The sequence below is a fragment of the Meles meles genome, chromosome 6, assembly GCF_922984935.1.
Source record: "Meles meles chromosome 6, mMelMel3.1 paternal haplotype, whole genome shotgun sequence".
Taxonomy (NCBI): domain Eukaryota; kingdom Metazoa; phylum Chordata; class Mammalia; order Carnivora; family Mustelidae; genus Meles; species Meles meles.
Window position 1 is genome coordinate 137,416,298 of NC_060071.1, and position 19,870 is coordinate 137,436,167.

General features: G+C 46.3%; 2 protein-coding genes across 2 annotated transcripts in view; one reads left to right on the forward strand and one right to left on the reverse strand.

The window, feature by feature from the left end:
- Positions 1–380: 380 nt before the first annotated feature.
- LOC123943990 (acyl-coenzyme A thioesterase 1) lies at positions 381–6,808 on the reverse strand. Its single transcript, XM_046008612.1, has 4 exons — positions 6,726–6,808; positions 5,989–6,582; positions 4,085–4,287; positions 381–2,044 (listed from the first exon to the last, which is right to left on the reverse strand). Exons 1-4 carry the CDS (start codon positions 6,754–6,756, stop codon positions 1,382–1,384), a joined length of 1,491 nt encoding a protein of 496 aa, XP_045864568.1. The 5' UTR covers positions 6,757–6,808; the 3' UTR covers positions 381–1,381.
- HEATR4 (HEAT repeat containing 4) overlaps positions 6,589–19,870 on the forward strand; it is a 47,655-nt gene continuing 34,373 nt past the window's right edge. The window contains exons 1-3 of the mRNA XM_046008609.1: positions 6,589–6,712; positions 17,049–18,046; positions 19,182–19,372. Of these exons, the coding sequence (XP_045864565.1) occupies positions 17,118–18,046; positions 19,182–19,372 (1,120 nt within the window). The 5' untranslated portion in view covers positions 6,589–6,712; positions 17,049–17,117. The remainder of the gene's footprint in view (positions 6,713–17,048; positions 18,047–19,181; positions 19,373–19,870) is intronic.

Below are 19,870 nucleotides of genomic sequence, written 5' to 3' on the forward strand. Positions count from 1 at the left end.
ACATATTCTCATTTGCCTCCCAGAGTTGTGAGGATTAAGTGAGTGGCATAGAGTTGGTGCCCTGGAAGCATATTTCCTTTCCCAACTGCTCTCCTTCCTCCTGGACTAAAACCACCGTCACTTCCATGTGTTGCTGTGGTATCAGATTTGTGTCAAGTAAAACCTGCCTCTTCCCACCACTTATTTGTTTTGTAAAATCAGTATCTTTAAAATGACATTTATGGGGCACCTGGGTGGCTCAGTGGGTTAAAGCCACTGCCTTTGGCTCAGGTCATGGTCTCAGGGTCCTGGGATCGAGCGCCGCATTGGGCTCTCTGCTCAGCAGGGAGCCTGCTTCCTCCTCTCTCTCTCTGCGTGCCTCTCTGCCTACTTGTGATCTGTCAATAAAATAAAATGACATTTATGCAACAAAACACATTTTTTTATTGGTATACATACGAATGTTAAAGCAGAATATGTGAAAAGACACACATGAAAATCATCACAAAGATTTTGTGGAGGATGTTGGTAGCCTGGGGACTGATGGGCCACTTTGGCTAGACTATTTTGAGCTGAAGGTAACTGAAACCCTGCAGGCTCAAGAGAAACTTTTGCCCTTCCCTTAACTACACGGAAGAATCTCAATTGAGGGTCTTTCCCAGCATAAGGGTTATTAACAGAGATAAACTGTATCGGAATGACCCATCTGTATGGCAGGGCAAACATCTAATTATCAAACATCTTTTCTTATTGCCCTGTGAATTGCATTCCTTCCCTTCAAAGTCCTAGACCTCTAACCTTTTCTCTTTAGTTCAGGATGATGTTCATACCTCGTTTTTGCCTGTCTTGGGAATTTCCATGTCTGTGTGGATTTCCTGTGCATACGCTATCAGATTTGATTTTCTCCTATTCATCTGTCTCTTGTCAATTTGATTCTTAGTCCAGTTAGAAGGACCTATGTCAGGACAGGAATTCTTGCTCCCTGACAGTAGTGACAGTGGTGTCAACACTGAAAGGAGAAGGAATATTCACTTGTAATGCTCCAATATTTAACCTTTAACAAAGTTGCTTATACTTACAGCTCTCTTTTCATTCCTGACATAGTATGTATGGAGACTTTTTTAAGATTTAAAAAAAATTTCTTTGTGAGAGAGAGCGTGCGTGCACAAGCTGTGGGAGCAGCAGAGGCAGGGGGAGAAGCAGGCTCCCCGCTGAGCAAGGAGCCCCATGTGGGACTCGATCCCAGAACCCTGGGATCAGGACCTGAGCCGAAGGCAGACGCTCAACTGACTGAGCCATTCAGGTGTCCCAAATGGAGACTATTATTAATGGTGATGTCACTTAAAAAGAGAAAGGAATAAAAACCCAGAAGTGTTACAATAATAAATCAGGTGAACTATCTTTAACTGTTGCTGCTAGCATATGTTGGTCTCACTCTCCTAACCTTCAAATAGTGAGCTATACTTTCAGGAGAGTCCCCATAACTTTTCCCCTCCAAGTGTTTGTGGAAGAAAGTCTGGAGCTGCTTCCAAGCGTCCACCTGAGCCATGGCATGAGCCCTGGGCTCCCCACCCCAGATGACAGGACCACCCACCAAGGTGTGTAGGGAAGCCCGGCACAGGGGGAAGTAAGGAGGCTCAATGTAGTGTCCTGTCTCAGGGTAACAGATGATCTTGGGCTTCTTCCTACCATGGGCCTGCAAGCGCTTAGAGGCCTCATTAGCATAGAATTCACTCTTCCAGTTGTGGTCATCCTGACCTACAAGGAACAGGAAGGCACTCTCAGCTCTTTCCACGGGAATGAAACTCTTCTGGTCAGCTCCTTCCAAAGGGCTGTTCAGGACATCCACAATGTCTGCCAAGCCGTCTTTGGTCAGCCTTACCCGATTTGGGTCTAAGCCCACAGGGGGCAAGATCTCATCTTTGTAGTGTAAGGCTCCCCCGACATTGGCCACGGAGCCATTGATTAAGACAGTGGCGGTGATGCCCTTCAGGAACGAGGCCATGGAGAGGCAGAGGTCACCTCCTTTAGAACTGCCAAGCAGCCCGACTCCCGGACCCTTTACCTGAGAAGAGGACAGAGGAGGAAGGAGAATGAGGCCATGAACAGTGCACTGTGATGAGCAGGGCCTGGAATTGGAACAAAGGAGCAACTGAGCCTGAATCCGGGCTCTACCATTTGCCAAGTTTTGCAGCCTTGGGGTATTCACTTACTCTTCCTCTCTATCTTCCTTTCTGCTGTTTTTCCATCATCATTCTTGGTGACTTCAGCAACCACGTGGAGGATATACTCAATACTCTGGCTTCTCAGCCTCCATGCTCCCCTTCCATCCCGCCACATTTCACTTATGTTTGCTTTCCACTTGCCCCAAATCCACGGCACACCTCTCCCACAAACTGAAGCCTCTTAACCTTTACCCCTGTTCGCGTTCACAGATGGAGAAAACGAAGCTCTCCAGTAGGAACTCTGCCTCTTTCCACCCTGTGGGATCTACTTAGTTCCACAAGAGCTCTAGCTCTCTACCTTCCCTTGGGTTTCGAAGTACCTCTGTGCTGTGCTCGCTTCGGCAGCACATATACCTCTGTGCTTATCAAAGGCCCCCCTGCTGCCTGCACTTGAAATCTCCACTCTCCTTCTCCAGGACTTGCTCCTACAATTACATCATCTCCCTTCTTCTTCATCACTTTCTACTCTACTGGCCCATTCCCACGGGCATACTTAATGCTCTGGTTTTCACAACAAACCCTTGACCTCATATCCACTCTGCCCTGGTGGGGTCAGTTGTCTGAGTTGTTCTTTTAGTCTTCCCTTCTCTACCCCATCCTCTCAGGGTAGTTTGGGTCTGCACTATCCTGCAAGGACTGCTCTTGCCATAGTTACCAACATCTATTACAAATGGCCCTCCGATTCACCACTCAACAGCAATCTTTTTCTCCTGATGGCTTCTACAACAGCACCCTTGACTGGTCACAACCATTTATTCCTCCTAGAGGAGAAGTACTAGGAAATTAAATGACATATTATTATCATCCCAACTTTTCAGAGGAGGAAAGAGAGCCCGCAAGGTCATGGGGCTAGCTGCCAATTAGTGAAATCAAAACTTAAATTTAGGGGCGCTTGGGTGGCTCAGTGTGTTAAGCCTCTGCCTTTGGCTTAGGTCATGATCTCAGGGTCCTGGGATCAAGCCCCAAATCAGGCTCTCTGCTCAGTGGGGAGCCTGCTTCCTCCTCTCTCTGCCTGCCTCTCTACCTAATTGTGATCTCTGTCTGTCATATAAATAAATAAAGTCTTTAAAAAAAAAAACAAACACCTTAAATTTAACTCTTGTTTGTCCACACCTCATACTGGTGCCATTGCACACTATCACCTTTTCTAAGAGTTCCAAAGCTTTCTGTCCACTGAGCTCTGAATTGTAAAGTAAGCAAGGTTTATCTCCTGGTACTCTGATACCTGAGCCTATAGCCCTCAAAACACTTCCTAGTACCCAGGTTCTTTGGCTGCCCAGTTCTTCTTTAATACTTAACACTGTGGGGGCGCCTGGGTAGCTCAGTGGGTTAAAGCCTCTGCCTTCGGCTCAGATCATGATCCCAGGGTCCTGGGATCAAGCCCTGAATCAGGCTCTCTGCTCAGCAGGGAGCCTGCTTCCCTTCCTCTCTCTCTGCCTGCCTCTCTGCCTACTTGTGATCTCTGTCTGTCAAATAAATAAATAAAAGCTTTAAAAAAAAAATACTTAACACTGTGGCCTCTCTGAGAGCAGGATTGTTATGCACAAACATTTAACCTGGGGCCTTCTGGAGATAGTGATTCCAGTTCTCTTTCCCTCTACTTCCTGTATCAAAGCCAGGGTTCTCAAATATGTTTGGGCTTATTGTGACCTACTGTAAAATACTGGGATTTAAAATTCCAAACCAGTAAAGAACATCTTTACTAGCAGGAAATACAACAACATAAAATTGCATAGAAATAGTCTGCAAGAAGTGACTCTAAATGGTAGCGTGTGTTGGAGCCTAGGAGCGGCTGTGGTGAATTTGTTACATTCTGTGAAAATTAAGAGCAGTTATGAAGACAACGATACATAGATCATAAAACTCAGAGAAGTTCCAACCTGAGGGTGATCCAGCAGATAGTTGACAGCTTCTTCAAAGTACTCCAGGTGGAGGATCTCCAGGCCTTTGGGAAGGTCTTCATAGTTATGATAAGCCAGAGCCATCACAGCAAACCCCTTGCCAGCCAGCAGACTAGCTCGATGTTCTAGAAGGCCACTTCCAACTCCATAAATGTCCACAATCCCAGGAAAGGGTCCTGGTTCTTTGGAAGAAACAAAACACAAAACTGAACTATTCCCCAAACTCTCTGCAGTGGTGTCAAAAGCCCTGTGTTGCCTACTTGGTGATGTCAAAGTTATCTATTGATGGATCAGAAATGCTAGAAGCCCTCTGGTCTTCAAGGATCTAGACAGTGGCATAGGCTCAATCCACATTTCCCCTATACCCAGAGCCTCAGAGCACCACAGACCTTTTACAAAAAGCATGCCTTACTTTTGTAATTAAAAATAATTTACAAGCAGACAATGAAGAGAGAAAATCGTTACCCACTGCCCCTCCCACCCAAAGCTAACAATGCCAAATGCTAAGGAACATGTAGAACATTGCTGGTGGAAACGCAGAATGATACAGCCACTTCGAAAACAGCTGAGCAATGTTTTAGTTAACCACTTACTTACCATATGATTTAGCAATCTCATTCCTAGGTATTCATCCAAGAGAAGTGAAAATTTGTGTTCACACAGAAACACTTAGGCAATGCGAGTTTGTAGTGACTTTATTCATCATCTCCAAAGACTTGAAACCCAGCCTGGAAATCCATCCTTCAACTGCTGAATGAATAAAACTGCTTTTGGGTTTTGTTGTTGTTGTTAAGAGATTTTACTTATTTATTTAAGAGAGACAGAGACTGAGAGTGTAGCAGAGACTCCCCTCTGCGTAGAGAGCCTGGGATCACAACCTGAGCCAAAGGCAGCCATACTCTACAGACTGAGACACCCAGGCGCCCCCTTCACCTTAATTTTCTTAAACCTTAATATATTGTGAGAGTTAGAAGCAAAGTTGCTATACTGAGAAACTATTAAAAAAAAAAAAAAAAAAAAAAAGGCGCCACCTGGCCGGCTCAGCTGGCAGAACATGGGACGCTTGATCTTTGGGTTGTGAGTTCGAGCGCCACCTTGAGTGTAAAGAGTACTTTTTTTTTTTTAAGATTTTATTTACTTATTTGACAGAGCACAAGTAAGCAGAAAAACAGAGGCAGAGGGAGAAGCGGACTCCAGGTGCCCCCAATGTAGAGATTACTTAAAAATAAAATCCTTGGGACGCCTGGGTGGCTCAGTTGGTTAAGCAGCTGCCTTCGGCTCAGGTCATGATCCTAGCATCCTGGGATCGAGTCCCATATCGGGCTCCTCGCTCCGCTCGGGGCCTGCTTCTCCCTCTGCCTCCGCCTGCCTCTCTGCCTATTTGTGATCTTTCTCTCTCTGTCTCTCTCTCTCTGACAAATAAATAAAATCTTTAAAAAAATAAAATCCTTTTAAAAATAAAAAGATTTGGAACTACCAAGTGGTGGCTCAGTCGGTTAAGCATCTGCCTTAACCTCAGATCATGATCTCAGGGCCCTGGGATCGAGCCCCCCAACTGGCTCTCTGCTCAGCGGGGAGTTGGCTTCTCCCTCTCAAATCTCCCTCTGTGCTCTCTCTCAGAAAAACAAAATCTTAAAACAAACAAACAAACTTGGAACTACCTATAAATGTTTTCGTTTTCACTTATAACTGTCTTTCCCCTTTCCCTGATGTCTTCTAACTGACCTCTCAATTTTGGAGAGACAGACCCACCCCCAGCACCACGGCCGACTTGGAGGCCCCCAGAAACCTCTGCAATGCTGGGAGCTACCTCCTCACTGTCGGTAGACTTGCAGGAGACAAGAGAAAGGTAGGCAGGACAGCCGGGGACCCCGGGCGCTCACCTGGGGGCAAGAAGAGCGCGGCGCGCACCCGGCCCGCGCGCACCGGCTCCCGCCGCACTCCGGGCCCCAGGAAGTCGCGCTCGTGCACCGTCCGGCCCAGGACACGCCCCGCGTCGGGCTCGTGGCCGTCGACCACCTCCAGCTCCACAGCGAAGGGCGTCTGCACGTCCCGCTTCACGAGCCGCACAAGAGGCTTCTCGGGCTCCAGGGCCCAGAACAGCCCCATGGGCTCGAGCCCCACGAAGCTTCCGCCCAGCGCGGGCGCGCGCGCCAGGTCCAGGAGGCCGCCGGCGTCGGCTTCGTACCGCGCGTGGGCCCGGAAGAGCGCGCCCTTCTCGTCGCGCAGGGACGCGCGCAGCGTGACGGGTTGTCGCGGGGTCAGGCCGCGCACGGCGATGCGCACGGGCTCGTCCCAGCCGCAGCGGCCCGCGGGCTCCAGGCTCCAGGTCGCAGTCTTCCGGGCTGGGGCCCCAGAGACCCGGCCACCATGCCACAGCTTTGGAGACCATGGCAGGAGGCCCCGTCGGCCGAGTCCGGAAGCTCGCAGAATAGCGCCAGAGGAGGCTCCCATCTTGTCTTTGGATTTCGGTCCTCCTGTCGTTGGAACAGAGCCGTGAAGAAAGTTAGAAACTGCTCCAAGAGCCTCTAGCGGCGGGCTGCGTCATCTGCACGTTAAGCGCCCCGTGGGGCCGAGTAGCCCGCCAAATTGAGCTTGTCCCACCAGGTCAGTGACTTACCTGTAAAAGCAAGAGCGAAAATGACACGCATGAACTTACTTTACGTACTGAAAAACCTGCACTATTGAGGAAGACTTTCCTAGTTCCGCTTCTGAGAAGCTCATTGGCCCGTGCAGTGTTTGCCGATCAAGGGCTGGCTCTGAAAGGATTCTGGCAGCTGGGAAAGTCTCCAGTCGCCAGTTTTTTTGTTTTTAATTAATTTTGAGTGGGTTTTTGTTATTTTTCCACCCTGTGTTTTTTTTTTAAATAATTTTATTTATTTGAGATAGAGCATGAGAACGAGTGGTTGTGGGGGGAGGGGAGAGAGAGAGGGAGAAGCAGGCTCTACGCTGAGCAGGGAGCCCCATGGGCAGCTGGCACCCTGGGATCAGGATCTGATACCAAGTCAGGAGCTTAACTGAGCCTACCAGGCGCCCCTCCAGTTGCCAAATTCTTAACAGCTAAGAGGACTGCAGCACTGGAATTGCGTTTTATCAGTTTGTTGAGTAATTTCCTCTCATTAATTATCACGAGGTTTCGTTAAAAGTGTGCATCATGGTGTTTTGCTTGTGTATTACCTGTGTATAAGCTTATCTTCCACACCATCCCCACGTTTAAGAGGCCTGGACTTTTACTAGCTGTGTGACCAGGGATTTTTCCTTATAGGTATAAAAATAGGCAAATGAGATCATAGCTTCTGTACTTAGGCAAATGTGATCTCCCTCTCATCTGGGATGGCTCACCTTTCCCCCACTTTTTCATAAGCTGTGGATGGGTTCCACCTAGTGGTGGATTTTTCACCAAACTTAACTTCAGGCCCTTTTTAACACCTTGTTTGGGATCTTACATTCATGATTTTTTTCATATTTATTAGAGAAACCTGCAAAATGTGTAAACTCCACTCAAGCCCACAACAACGGTTTGCCACTGGTCCCATAAGACCACCCCCCTCAAGGACCTTCCCAACCAAGCCTTTTTACCTAGTTTCAAATGTTCTCAGCTCCTGCTGGTTATTAATCATGCAATTCTCTGAAGCTCTAATTAGTTTTGCACTGGTTCTTTGGGATATTTCAGTGTATTTTGTGCACAGAAACTAAAGGAAGTAAATAATAATAGTTTCTAATCCTCCCGAGAGCTTTATGAGAAAATTAAGGCCTGGAGGGAGAGGTGAAGTGATTTGCTGAAGATCAAACAACTGGAAATACTGGGGTTTATTTATTTTTAAAGATCTTCTTTGTTTATTTGTCTGCGAGAGATCACACAGTAGGGGGAGTGGCAGAGGGAGAAGCAGACTCCCCGCTGACTTGATCCCAGGACCTTGGGATCACAACCCGAACCGAAGGCAGGTACTTAACTGAGCCACCCAGGTGTCCTAAAATACTGGGATTTATATCTTTGCAGTCAGATTCCATTCTGTGCTCTGAATCATTATGCAGCTCTTCTCACATGATATGTCCTTTTTTAAAGATTCGTAAAACAGATACTCATACACTGTTGATGGATTTATGACCTTTTCAGAGCAAACTGGTTAAAAATGTTTAAAAGGTCCATTCTCTTTGACCTTAGGAATTGCTCCTAAGTACTCACGAATGTATGTATATATTGGTTATAAGGATGCTTATCATACTGTTGTTTTAATAGAGGAAAAGTTAGAAACAAACTAGCGATATAAATTTGGCCTAATCAATTTAATTGTGATGCAATCATATAACAGAAGACATGTAGCCATTAGAGATGTTATAGCAGAATATGATGGGGAAATTTTCATGACACTGAAAGCAGGCAGAGATCCATATAACCTTTAAAAATGTGTATCAATACATTAAAAAAAAAGACTGGTCAGCAGTTATCCACACTTGTTTCTTAGGCTTTGGGGTATTTGGGGTAGTTTTAATTTTCTTCTTTATCCAGAATTTTTATCAGGAATAACATGGCTGGGGCACCTGGGTGGCTCTGTTGGTTGAGCCTCTGACTCTTGATCTCAGCTCAGGTCTTGATCTTAGGGTCACCTTGGACTCCACACTGGGCATGGAGCTTACTAAAAAAGTAATAACAAGAGAGAGAAAAGAAAAAGAAATAGCATGACTTTCATAATTAAGTGGGGTTTTTAAAAATGGTGGTATTATACAAAGATAAAACTTACCATTTTAACCATATAGCTAAGTACACTCACAGTATTGTGCAACTATCACCACTGTCCATTTCCAGAACTCTTTCATCGCCCAAGCTGAAAACCCCTGCAGCCCCTGGAAACCACTATTCTACTTTCCATCTTTTTTTTTTTTTTTTCAAGATTTTAGTTATTTACAGAGAGAGAGATCACAAGTAGACAGAGAAGAAGGCAGAGGGAGAGGGGGAAGAAGGCTCCCCGCTGAGCAGAGAGCCTGATGCCGGGCTTGATCCCAGGACCCTGGGGTCATGCCCGAGCCAAAGGCAGAGGCTTTAACCCACTAAGCCACTCAGGCACCCCCCTACTTTCTGTCTTGAGGAATTTGACTATTCGAGGTACCTCATATAAGTGGAATCATACAGTATTTGTCCTTTTGTGTCTGACTTATTTCAGTTAGCGTCTTCCATATCCATCCATATGTGTAGCATGTATCAGAATTTCCCTCCTTTTTAGGGCTCAGTAGTCTACTGTGTGTATGCAGTACATTTTATTTTTTTGTTATGTACTGATGGATTTTGGGTTTTTTCCACGTTGACCATTGTGAATGTACTGCTATTAACATGGGTCTATAAATACCTGTTTAAAAGCCCCTGCTTTTAATTCAGGGATATACTCATGAGTAGTAGAATTGCTAGCTCATACAGTAATTCTGTTGAATTTTTAAGTCTCTCAGTCTTTTCATCTCAGAAACCATGCCTTTTTGCCCTTTTGTAAGTGTCCCAGGTTCTTTTTTTTTTTTTTTAGATTTTATTTAAGGGTCCCAGGGTCTGAGCATAGCTTGAGCCCAGGCACTAAAGTGAGTGCTTAAGTTAGTCAGCAAGAAATGGTGACCACCTAACAGCTCCAGGTCAACAGGACAGACAGAGCCTCATGCCCAGAAATCTTTCCTAGTGTCAGGACAAATTCTTTTCATAAGGGAACTTCTGAAAACCAGAATTCTGGAGCCCTGGGATTTTACTAGTAGAGATATGGAATTTGAAGAGTCCCCTTGTAAAAATAGTGTAACCAGCTGATCATCTAGCCAGGATTTGGGGAGCAGGAGAGATGGAATTGAACTGTATGATCGCAGGAGATTAAGTGGAAGTGGAGATGAAAGGGGAATGGAAAAGACCCCAAAGACAGACCCATTCTACTTTACTATTTGTTCTATCAGCCTACTAACCTGAAGCATGCCAGAGCTGGGTGAACGCTTGAGGGGGGAAAAATACTGAGCTGCACAAACTTAAAAGGTTTATTTTCAAAGGATGACCAAGCAGTCTGTTGTACCATCAATCAAGAAATACAGTGCAGCTTCCCAAAGTTGTTTAGAAAAGTAAATAAAGGGGCGCCTGGGTGGCTCAGTGGGTTAAGGCCTCCCGGCTCAGGTCATGATCCCAGGGTTCTGGGATCAAGCCCGCATCAGGCTCTCTGCTCAGCAGGGAGCCTGCTTCCCTTCCTCTGTGTCTCTGCCTACCTCTCTGCCTACTTGTGATCTCTGTCTGTCAAATAAATAAATAAAATATTTTAAAAAAATAAAAAGAAAAGTAAATAAAATAAATAAGCGAGGATACCACTGATTGAACCTGCAAATTCTGTCAGTAGACCCATGGAATGCTAAAGAGATGGTTGCCTAGCAACCAGTATAAACAGCCTTAGAACCTAAGAAACCAAGAAAGTTTTAAGATGCAGAACCTTGCTTCCCCTTGAAGACTGGGTTGAGGGAGGCCGCCTTGAAGGTAATTTGAAAACACTGCTACTTTACCAGTATCTGAAAAGAGCTTTTAGTGTCAGCTGAATGATGAGAGGCAGTCTGAAGTAGTAGAAAACACTTTGGATTAAGTGTCCAAAGGGTCAGGATTGTTTCAGGGATTAACCAGTACTGTGATCTTCATTGTGTCTCTTCTCTCTGGACCTCAATTTGAAATCTGTGAGATAAAAGAGTTAGAATTGAATAATGTTTATGGCAGAGCCTCTGTAGTAATCTCAGGAGACTGTAGTAGATCTGTGTGAGTGTGTGGCAAGGAACAGGAATTAGAAAGTAGAGGGGGAAGGGGCACCTGGGTGGCTCAGTGAGTTAAGCCTCTGTCTGCGGCTCAGGTCATGATCTCGGGGTCCTGGGATCAAGCCCCGTGTTGGCCTCTCTGCTTGGTGGGGAGCCTGCTTCTCTCTTTCTGCCTGCTTGTGATCTCTTTCTCTGTGTTAAACAAATAAAATCTTAAAAAAAAAAAAAGAAAGAAAGAAAGTAGAGGGGGAAAATGAAGGAACTTTCTGATGAGAAAGGCAGCAGGGGGAGGGGTCTGAAACAAGCCAGGTTAAGAGGCTGTGTTCTCTGATCCTGCTCTCCCCCCACCACCAAGCTTCCTTCATAACCCCCACTGACACCTGTTGGGGCTGTAGCTTCTCCAAATTTAATGTGTACAAACACCTGTGAGAGCTGGTTGAAATGCAGATTTCTAGACTGCACTTGGCACTGTACTGAATCAATATTCTGGGATGTAGGACACAGGATTCTGCCTTTCAACAAGCTCTTCAAATGATCCTAATATAGAAGGTCCTTAACCATTAATACTGTCCTGGAAGCTGACTGTCCCCTCTAGGGTTCTACCTTAAAACCACTCTGTCGGTGGAGGTGAGAGTCCATTACTTTTTTTTTTTTTTAAGATTTTTTATTTATTTATTTGACAGAGATCACAAGTAGGCAGAGAGGCAGGCAGAGAGGGGGGTGGGGGAAGTAGGCTCCCTGCTGAGCAGAGAGCCCGATGCGGGGCTCGATCCCAGGACTCTGGAATCATGACCTGAGCAGAGGCTTTAACCCACTGAGCCACCCAGGTGCCCCGAAGTCTGTTACTTTTTAAAGCTCTCAGAAATACTGTGCTAATAAGGATTATTGCTTTTTAGCCTCCTGTGGTGGTTTCTGCTGCTTTAATAACAAGGAAAAAGGAAGGTATTACTCTTTTTAGCATGAATTATTCAGCCTACTTCAATTATTTCTGCAGAATAAAGGTCCCAGACCAGGGGGTGAAGGCAGGCGACTGGGAAGGTGAAACAAAAGGTGGAACTAAATTTAAAACCTTTGAGATAGGTGTGCCTGGGTGCACCTGCCTTCGGCTCCAGTCAGGATCCCAGGGTCCTGAGATCGAGCCCCACATTGGGCTCTCCACTCAGCAGGGAGCCTGCTTCCCCACCTCTCTCTCTGCCTGCCTCTCTGTCTACTTGTGATCTCTGTCCGTCAATTAATAAATAATTAAATTTTATTTATTTAATTGACAGACAGAGATCACAAGTAGACAGAGAGGCAGGCAGAGAGAGAGGAGGGATGCAGGCTCCCTGCGGAGCAGAGAGCCCGATGCGGGGCTCGATCCCAGGACCCTGAGATCATGACCTGAGCCGAAGGCAGAGGCTTAACCCACTGAGCCACCCAGGCGCCCCTAAATAAATAAAATCTTAAAACAAAACAAAAAAACCTTTGAGATATCACTCACTGGAATCTGGATTCTTCTATTAAGTTTTACTTGGAGGCATGTGGCCTAACCCTTCCAACCTGACGCCTGCCTGTCTAGCCAGGTTCCTAGAGGTACAAAGATAATGCTGGTGGTTGCTATTTACCAGATTACCTGGTCTTTAGTTATGCCAGGTTTGACTGACTACAGGATGCAGTATATTCAGTTTCTTTTCTTATTTTCATTTTTTAAGATTTTATTTATTTTTGAGAGAATGAGCAGCAGGGGGTGGTGGGAAGAGCAGAGAGAGAGAGAGAAGCAGACTCCCCCGCTGAGCAGGGAGCCAGATGCAGGGCTTGATCCCAGGACCCCAGGATCATGACCTGAGCCCAAGGCAGGTGCCCAACCAACTGAGCCACCCAGGAGCCCTTGTTTCTTATGCTGTCAGTATATAAAGGCACCTGGGATGTGCCGCTCTGCTTTGGCTCTTTTTAAAAAAAAATTATTTTTAAGTAGGCTCTATGCCCAGCACAGAGCCCAACACATGGCTTGAACTCACAATCCTGAGATCAAGACCTGAGCTGAGATCGAGTTGGACAGCTTAAGCAACTGAGCCATCCAGGCACTCCCTGCTTTTGGTTCTTTTTTTTTTTTTTTTTAAGATTTTATTTATCTATTTGACAGATCACAAGTAGGCAGAGAGGCAGGCAGGGCGGGGGGGGAAGGAGGGGAAGCAGGCTCCTTGCTGAGCAGAGAGCCCGATACAGGGCTCCATCCCAGGACCCTGGGATCACGACCTGAGCTGAAGACAGAGGCTTCAATCCGCCGAGCCACCCAGGCGCCCCTGCTTTTGGTTCTTAAGGGACCATTTGTTGGGAGAGGACCTTGCCTCAATGTTGGTCTAGGTAACATTTAAGTTTGGATAATATGGAGCCTCCAAACTCCATACAGAGGATTTTTTCTTCCCTCTCTATCCACCTTCTCTTTTAATTGCCAAGGTCCCCAGTATTCCTAACCTGTTCCCTCAGTGCCCAGTGCACCATCTAACTGTGGGACTCCAGAAACTTACTTTTAGGGGCATAGCCCATGCTCTGAATCAGTGATAATTCTTCACAGTTATGTAATACTATGTAGCTTGCGAAAAAAATTTCATACATGTTCCCTAATTTTGAGTTTCATACCAACACTAAATTAGAACAGATATCAAACTCTATTTTCAGACTGGCACACTGAGGCAGATCAGGTGGGGTGGGAAGTACAGAACCTGGCCTTACACTTGTCTTCTGACCCTAAGTCCATCTAGGACAAGCCTCTTTTTTTTTTTTTTTTTAATAAAGATTTTATTTATTTGAAAGACAGAAATTACAAGTAGGCAGAGAAGCAGGCAGAGAGAGAGAGGAGGAAGCAGACTCCCTGCCGAGCAGAGAGCCCGATGCGGGGCTTGATCCCAGAACCCTGGGATCATGACCTGAGCCGAAGGCAGAGGCTTTAACCCACTGAGCCACGCAGGCGCCCCAAGCCTCTTTTGTCCAAAGCCTTCGACATTTTGTCCTGTCCTCATTCATTTTTTTCTTTTTAAAAAAGATTTTATTTCTTTATTTGACAGAGAGATACACAGCGAGAGAGGGAACACAAGGAGGGGGAGTGGGAGAGGGAGAATCAGGCTTCCTGCTGAGCAGGGAGCCCAATGTGGGGCTTGATGTGGTGCTCAATCCTAGGACCTTGGGATCATGACCTGAGCCGAAGGCAGATTAATGACTGAGCCCTCATTCCTTTGCAGAAACACACAAGGAGTTTCCCTCTTTCCAATAAGCTAACATAATGGCTTGACAATTTATAATAACTGATAATGCTAATACGGTATTCTTTCTGGGATGGTGGCATTGTAACCAAAGATTCTATATGGCACCTGCTAAAGGGTATATATCTCTGGGGATACCCAAAATCATTCTGTACAGTCACCTTGGGGTGAAACCAGTCCTCATCTGTTTTTCAAGTGTTTAGGATCAAAATGCCCCCTGCCTTAGGAGCAAGAATTGACACACTGGTATGTTAAGAATGACAAAATGTCATGGTGGCTCGGTCAGTTAAGCATCTGCTGTCAGCTCAGGTCAAGCTCTGCATTGGGCTCCTTGCTCAGTGGGGAGCCTGCTTCTCCCTCTGCCTCTGCCTGCCACGACCCCTGCTTATGCTCTCTCTCTCTGTCAAATAAAATTTTTTAAAAATGATAAAATGTTATATCAGGCAATACATAAGGCATGAGCACATGAATGTTGTTTTCATCTAATAATTCATCTTCAAGCAGTGAAAGTAGGCACTGTTTCAGAAAATTGTCACTTGTGACCCCCTTCTACCCTTGCCATAACTTTTTTGGTTTCACTTTTAAAATACTCTGTGCCCTTCATAATTGTGAAGAGACGGAATGACTAAATTAGTCTTCTATGCAAAAACTCCTGATATCATAGTAATCGTGTATGATTTAATTGAGTGAGGTTATCAATTCTGGACTAGTGATACCTAGATAAAAGGAGGCTCATAAGAAAAAGAAATATACCCACAGGTCAGGTTTAATAGAAGAAGGTGGACTAAATTGAGTCCCAAGGAGAGAAGGTACTGGAAAGCCAGTGTGGCACAGAGGTTAAGTGCTCTGGAGGAGTATTCTGGCAGCGAGGTTTAAAACCTGCCTCTTCTACTTACAGCCTATGTGACCTGAAGCAACCTCTTTACCCATTGGGAGCCTCCACTTCTTCCCATACACATGAAAAACCACAGTATCGTCCCTAGTCCCTAGGTAAAGCCCTTGACAACGTGCCGGCAGACCTCACTGCCGCTTCGCTTTACTGCACTTCACAGATCCTCCGTTTTTGATGGACTGAGGGTCCGTGGCAACCCTGTGTCCAGCAAGTCTGTTGGTGCCGTTTTCCCAACAGCATTTGCTCACTTTGTGTCTCTGTGTCACATTTTGGTGATTCTCACAGTCTTTCGGACTTTCTTGTTATCATGATATTTGTCATGGTGATCTCTGGTGACAACTCACTGAAAGCTCAGATGATGGTGAGCATTACATAGCAGTATTTTTTAATTAAAGTATGTGCGTTGGTTTTTAGACATATTGCTATCACACATTCCATCAGCTACAGTGTGGTGTGAACCAAACTTTTACATGCACTGGGAACCCAAAAAATTCATCTGAGTCACTTTATTATGATATTCACTTTATTGCACTTATCTGGAACCAAACCCACAGTATCCCTGAGGTATGTCTGTCCTTCATAATTGTCAATTATCATTATTAGACCAAGGAGGGACTTTAGAAGGAAAATTATTTTAAGATTTTTTATTATTATTATTTTTTGACAGATCACAAGTAGGCAGAGAGATGCAGGCAGAGAGAGAGGAGGAAGCAGGCTCCCTGCTGAGCAGAGAGCCTGCTGAGCAGAGAGCCCGATGCGGGGCTGGATTCCAGGACCGTGGGATCAGGACCTGAGCCGAAGGCAGAGGCTTAACCCACTGAGCCACCCAGGTGCCCTAGGAAAATAATTTTAAAAAGCCCTAAATGTAGGAGCACCTGGGTAGCTCAGTCGGTTAAGGGTCTGACTCTTGGTTTCAGCTCAGGTCTTGGGATCGAGACCTATGTCAGGCTCCACACTCAGAGGGGAGTCTGCTGCAGGCTCTCTCTCCCTTTCCATCTCCCTCTACCCCTCCCCCTGTTTGCATGCAGGTACTCTCTCTCTTTAAAATAAAATAAATCTTAAAAAAAAAAAGGCACTAAATTTAGGCATTTGTTCTCTATGGTGTTTTCCATCCTAGCTAAAACCTGAAAACAGCTTGCCCAATAATTAAGGAAAAGGTGACTTATCTACTTGGTAAAATATTCTGTAGCTGTTAAACACTTTAACAATGAAGACTATGTAGCAATATGGAAAGGGACTGGGTGATTTTGAAGGACAGCAGAGACAGAAGACATGGTCTTTGGGCAATATAGTTAGAGGCAAATAATTAACAGTGTGAGGTGCCGTAGGATTGAGAGTTGCAAGTACTGGTACGCAACCACAACTGTACACCTGAAACTACTGTAGCATCTGTGTTAACTGTACTGGAATTAAACAAACAAACTGGTACAGACTAGGAGTGATTTATAAATTTGTGTGGGACATGGAGGCCTGGAGAGGTCAAGAAAAACTTCTGGGGGAAAAAAGAAGGAAAAAGTTCTGGAGCAGGTAGGAACTAACCTAGGCCTAGAAGAATGGATAGAATTTGTCCAATGTGGAGGAAAGAGGGCACAAAAGGGAGCTCCACCGTGTAGAGGGAGGAATACGCAGAGATGAGCTCAGAGACTCCAGAGGTTATGACCAGAGAAGGTCATAAACTGGGGTTACACTCATAAAAAACACTGAATGCCAGGCTGATTGTTTGAACTTTATGCTATAAGCTCTTTAAACACACAGAAAGTGACATTTGAGGAAAAATTAGACGTATGGATACTGCTGTAAAGCAGTAATCTAATCCCTCATAAGAAGAGGAGGGGCTGAACTTTGGGGACAAAAGGGAGAATTGGAAGCAAGGGGCTGATACAAAGAATATTTAGAATGTTGAACCATTTCTTTCTTTTGTCCTTCTAACTCACATGGCTTCTCCCCACTCCCCCAACCCCACGCTCCTCCATCTGTCTTCCCATTTCTTTTCTGTGCTGCTATGGGCTGCTGATTTCTACTGACCTAGAGCTCTCACCCATTCCTCCCATCCCCTCAACAGGATCTGGTCACGCCTCCAAGCCTGCATCTGTACCAGGAAAGTGTGGAAGGAAGCTTTTGCTGGGAAACAATGACTAGAACCCAACAGGGAAAGACCCTTCTTTCCCCCCATTTCCATCAGTCACTTCCCCCACGGCTGGGATGGGGCATGAATTTTCACCACTCAAAACCAGGACACGAGGAGTGTGCTTCCATGTCCAGCGTGCCTCCAGTGTTCCACTTTAGCCCACATCGGTGCACATACCTCAAGAACCAATATTTGAAAAAGGCCGCTACAAACCTTACCTTCTCTCAGGAGGTAGTATGGCAGCGAGGGCTTCCCAGCACCCCTTACAGCCAGTACAACTTCGACCATCTCTACAAGGCAGGCCACATCATCCAGCCTCCCCCGATCAGCAGGGACCGGTGTGAGAAACCCACTGGCTTCAAGTCCTCACGTTCTTCAGGTCCCTCGGCAAGGGTCACCTCCCAGGCTGTGAAGACAGAAAGGTCTGCCAACCTTAAGAAGCAGCCGAAGGTGCTCGCTTCGGCAGCACATATACTAAAAAAAAAGAAGCAGCCGAAGGAGTCCAAGCCAGCAAATGTGGGCTGGGAAAAATCTCGCCCTCTCATCCCTCATCCCTTCAGGGATCCAGACATGGCAGGCCCATCACTTTCTCTGAACATGAACCTGGAGGAGAGGGAACCCTGGCTGCCCCCTCCCGAGAAGGAGGCCAGAGCCTGGGAAGCCATCGTGCTGGAAAAGCTGAACAAGCGCACCGCCCGATGGATCCAGAGCAGACGTCCTCTGAGGCCTGGGGCATCCCCCAGCAAGTGGCAGAGCTTTTTGCACCAGCAATACGACTGGAGCCACATCCGGGATGAGCTTACTTCCTCCAGCGACCTGGAGCTACTGAAACAGCTGGAGGAAGAAGAAATAGCAGAATTTGAGGATGAAGGTGTTATCCTGCCCACCTCGGAGCCAGAGAAGCCGGAGCTGCTGCTTTCTGTTTATTATAGGTACACCGGCTGGGGCCTCAGGCACCCGTTTGAGAATCCTTGGGTTCCCTTCAAGGACTGGGTTGGTTCACATTCCTTATTTCAGAACACACTGCCCCACCAACCTCTTGTGCTCTCCACTGCCAACCTGTTCTCTGTGATCTCCTTAAAGTCAGGTTCTCAACCTAGCTCCTGCTGACCTCCTGGATTGGAGGAGCCTTTGTTGTGGGGGGCTGTCTTGTACCTTGTAGGATGTTTAGTAGTACCCCACTGGATGCCAGCAGCACTCTCCAGTTGTGACAACCAAGGATGTCTCCACACATTGACACGTGTCCCCTGAAGGGACCAAAATCACTCCTAGTTGAGAACCACTGCCTTTAAAGGGATTGGTTCTTGGCCTTTCCTAGAAGACTGAACTATTGCTATCTGAGTGCTCTCAGAAATGTATCCATATTAAGAGTGAGAAAGCAGAGACCTGGAGGCTCTGAGGTTTGGTTTTGTGTCACTTTGAATAAGGAGCCGACTCCTTTGTGTCACTTTGTGTCACTGACTCCAAAACTGACTGGCAGCTAGACAGAGAACTGAACAGCCCGAGGGCTGATGGCTGTGTGTTTCTCAGATTGCTTCCTTCTCACTTATAGCTTGAGGGAATCCATTTATTTATTCACTTACTGGACAAACATAAACTGCCTTCCTACTCCTTGTCAGGTACTCTGCAAAGTGCTGGGAATACAACGTAAATGAGAGACACAGACCCTTTAAGGAACTTACGATTTGTTCACTGGGGTGGACAGACATTAACACACACACGATGAGGTGAAGTAATGTAGGAACTTGTTCCCTTCCCCAAGTCTGTGCAACCTCTAAGGGCAAGATGTTAAAAAAGAGACTGCTGGGACCCTGACCTCTTTACCATGCTGCCCCATGGCTGCAGGAGTGGCTCTGTTAGAGGAGGAGGAAGGAGGCTACACACAGGCCCTTCTGGCGGGCCTGAATATTCATTTGGCACTTTGCGGAGCAAGGCCACTAGTTAAACGTTTCTAGATGCTCATGGGTACATGAGGTGAGCTTAAAGAGGAGTGAGCTATGGGTCTGTTAGAAGGCAGCAGGTCCATCTCCTGTCTTTCCTTTTTCTCCCTCTCCCTCTCCTGCTAAGATTGCCCAATTACTTGCCGCAAGTGCAGACAGCTGGAACTGTCCCTGGCACCAATGAGACTGCTGAGGATATCAAAAGAAAGAAGAACATCTCTCAGCCCCCAAAGGAGAGCCGCTTCCGGCAGGTGAATCCTCGAGCTGGGAAGTTTGCTTACTCCACAGACAACACCTTCGAACAGGAGGTCTACTTTGGTAATTGAGCTGGGGTTCGGTGCTGGGGGCTGAGGTGGACATGGTGCAGGGAGGTGGAAGGCAGTATGGGGAATGAAAGAGTCTCGGGTGTGGGTAAGAGGCCCTAGAAGACCAACATCCCCTCGTGACTAGCACAGAAGGGTTGTCTTGGCAGGGGATAGGCAGTATCTGGTGGGGGAATCTGTCTGCCTCCACCCCCACCCCCACACCTTTCTCTATCCCTTTATCTTACTAAGGAGGTTATTCCACAACCGTGTGGAATGTGGGGTTGTAAAGCAAACAAGATTTGGCTTGGAGAACAACTACGACTTCTCTGCTCTTCTCCTTTCTCTCCCTTTGAGATAATCCATTGAGGTGCTATGTTAGAAGAAAATCATGGGCTTTGGAGTCCAGAGGATCCTGGATTAGCCCCTTCCTACTAACTTTAGCAAGTTATATAATCCCTCTGAGCCTCCTTTGTAAAACGATACTAATAAAAATGCTCTTAAAGCCTGGGTG

Bases quoted from the DNA above. Each gene is read 5' to 3' on its own strand.
- LOC123943990 (XM_046008612.1), bottom strand. From the start codon at position 6,756: ATGCGTGTCATTTTCGCTCTTGCTTTTACAG. The intron at 6,583-6,725 runs GTAAGTCACTGA...TTCCAACGACAG, and splicing joins TTTCGCTCTTGCTTTTACAG to GAGGACCGAAATCCAAAGAC. The intron at 2,045-4,084 runs GTTGGAACTTCT...TCCTCTTCTCAG, and splicing joins ATCTGCTGGATCACCCTCAG to GTAAAGGGTCCGGGAGTCGG.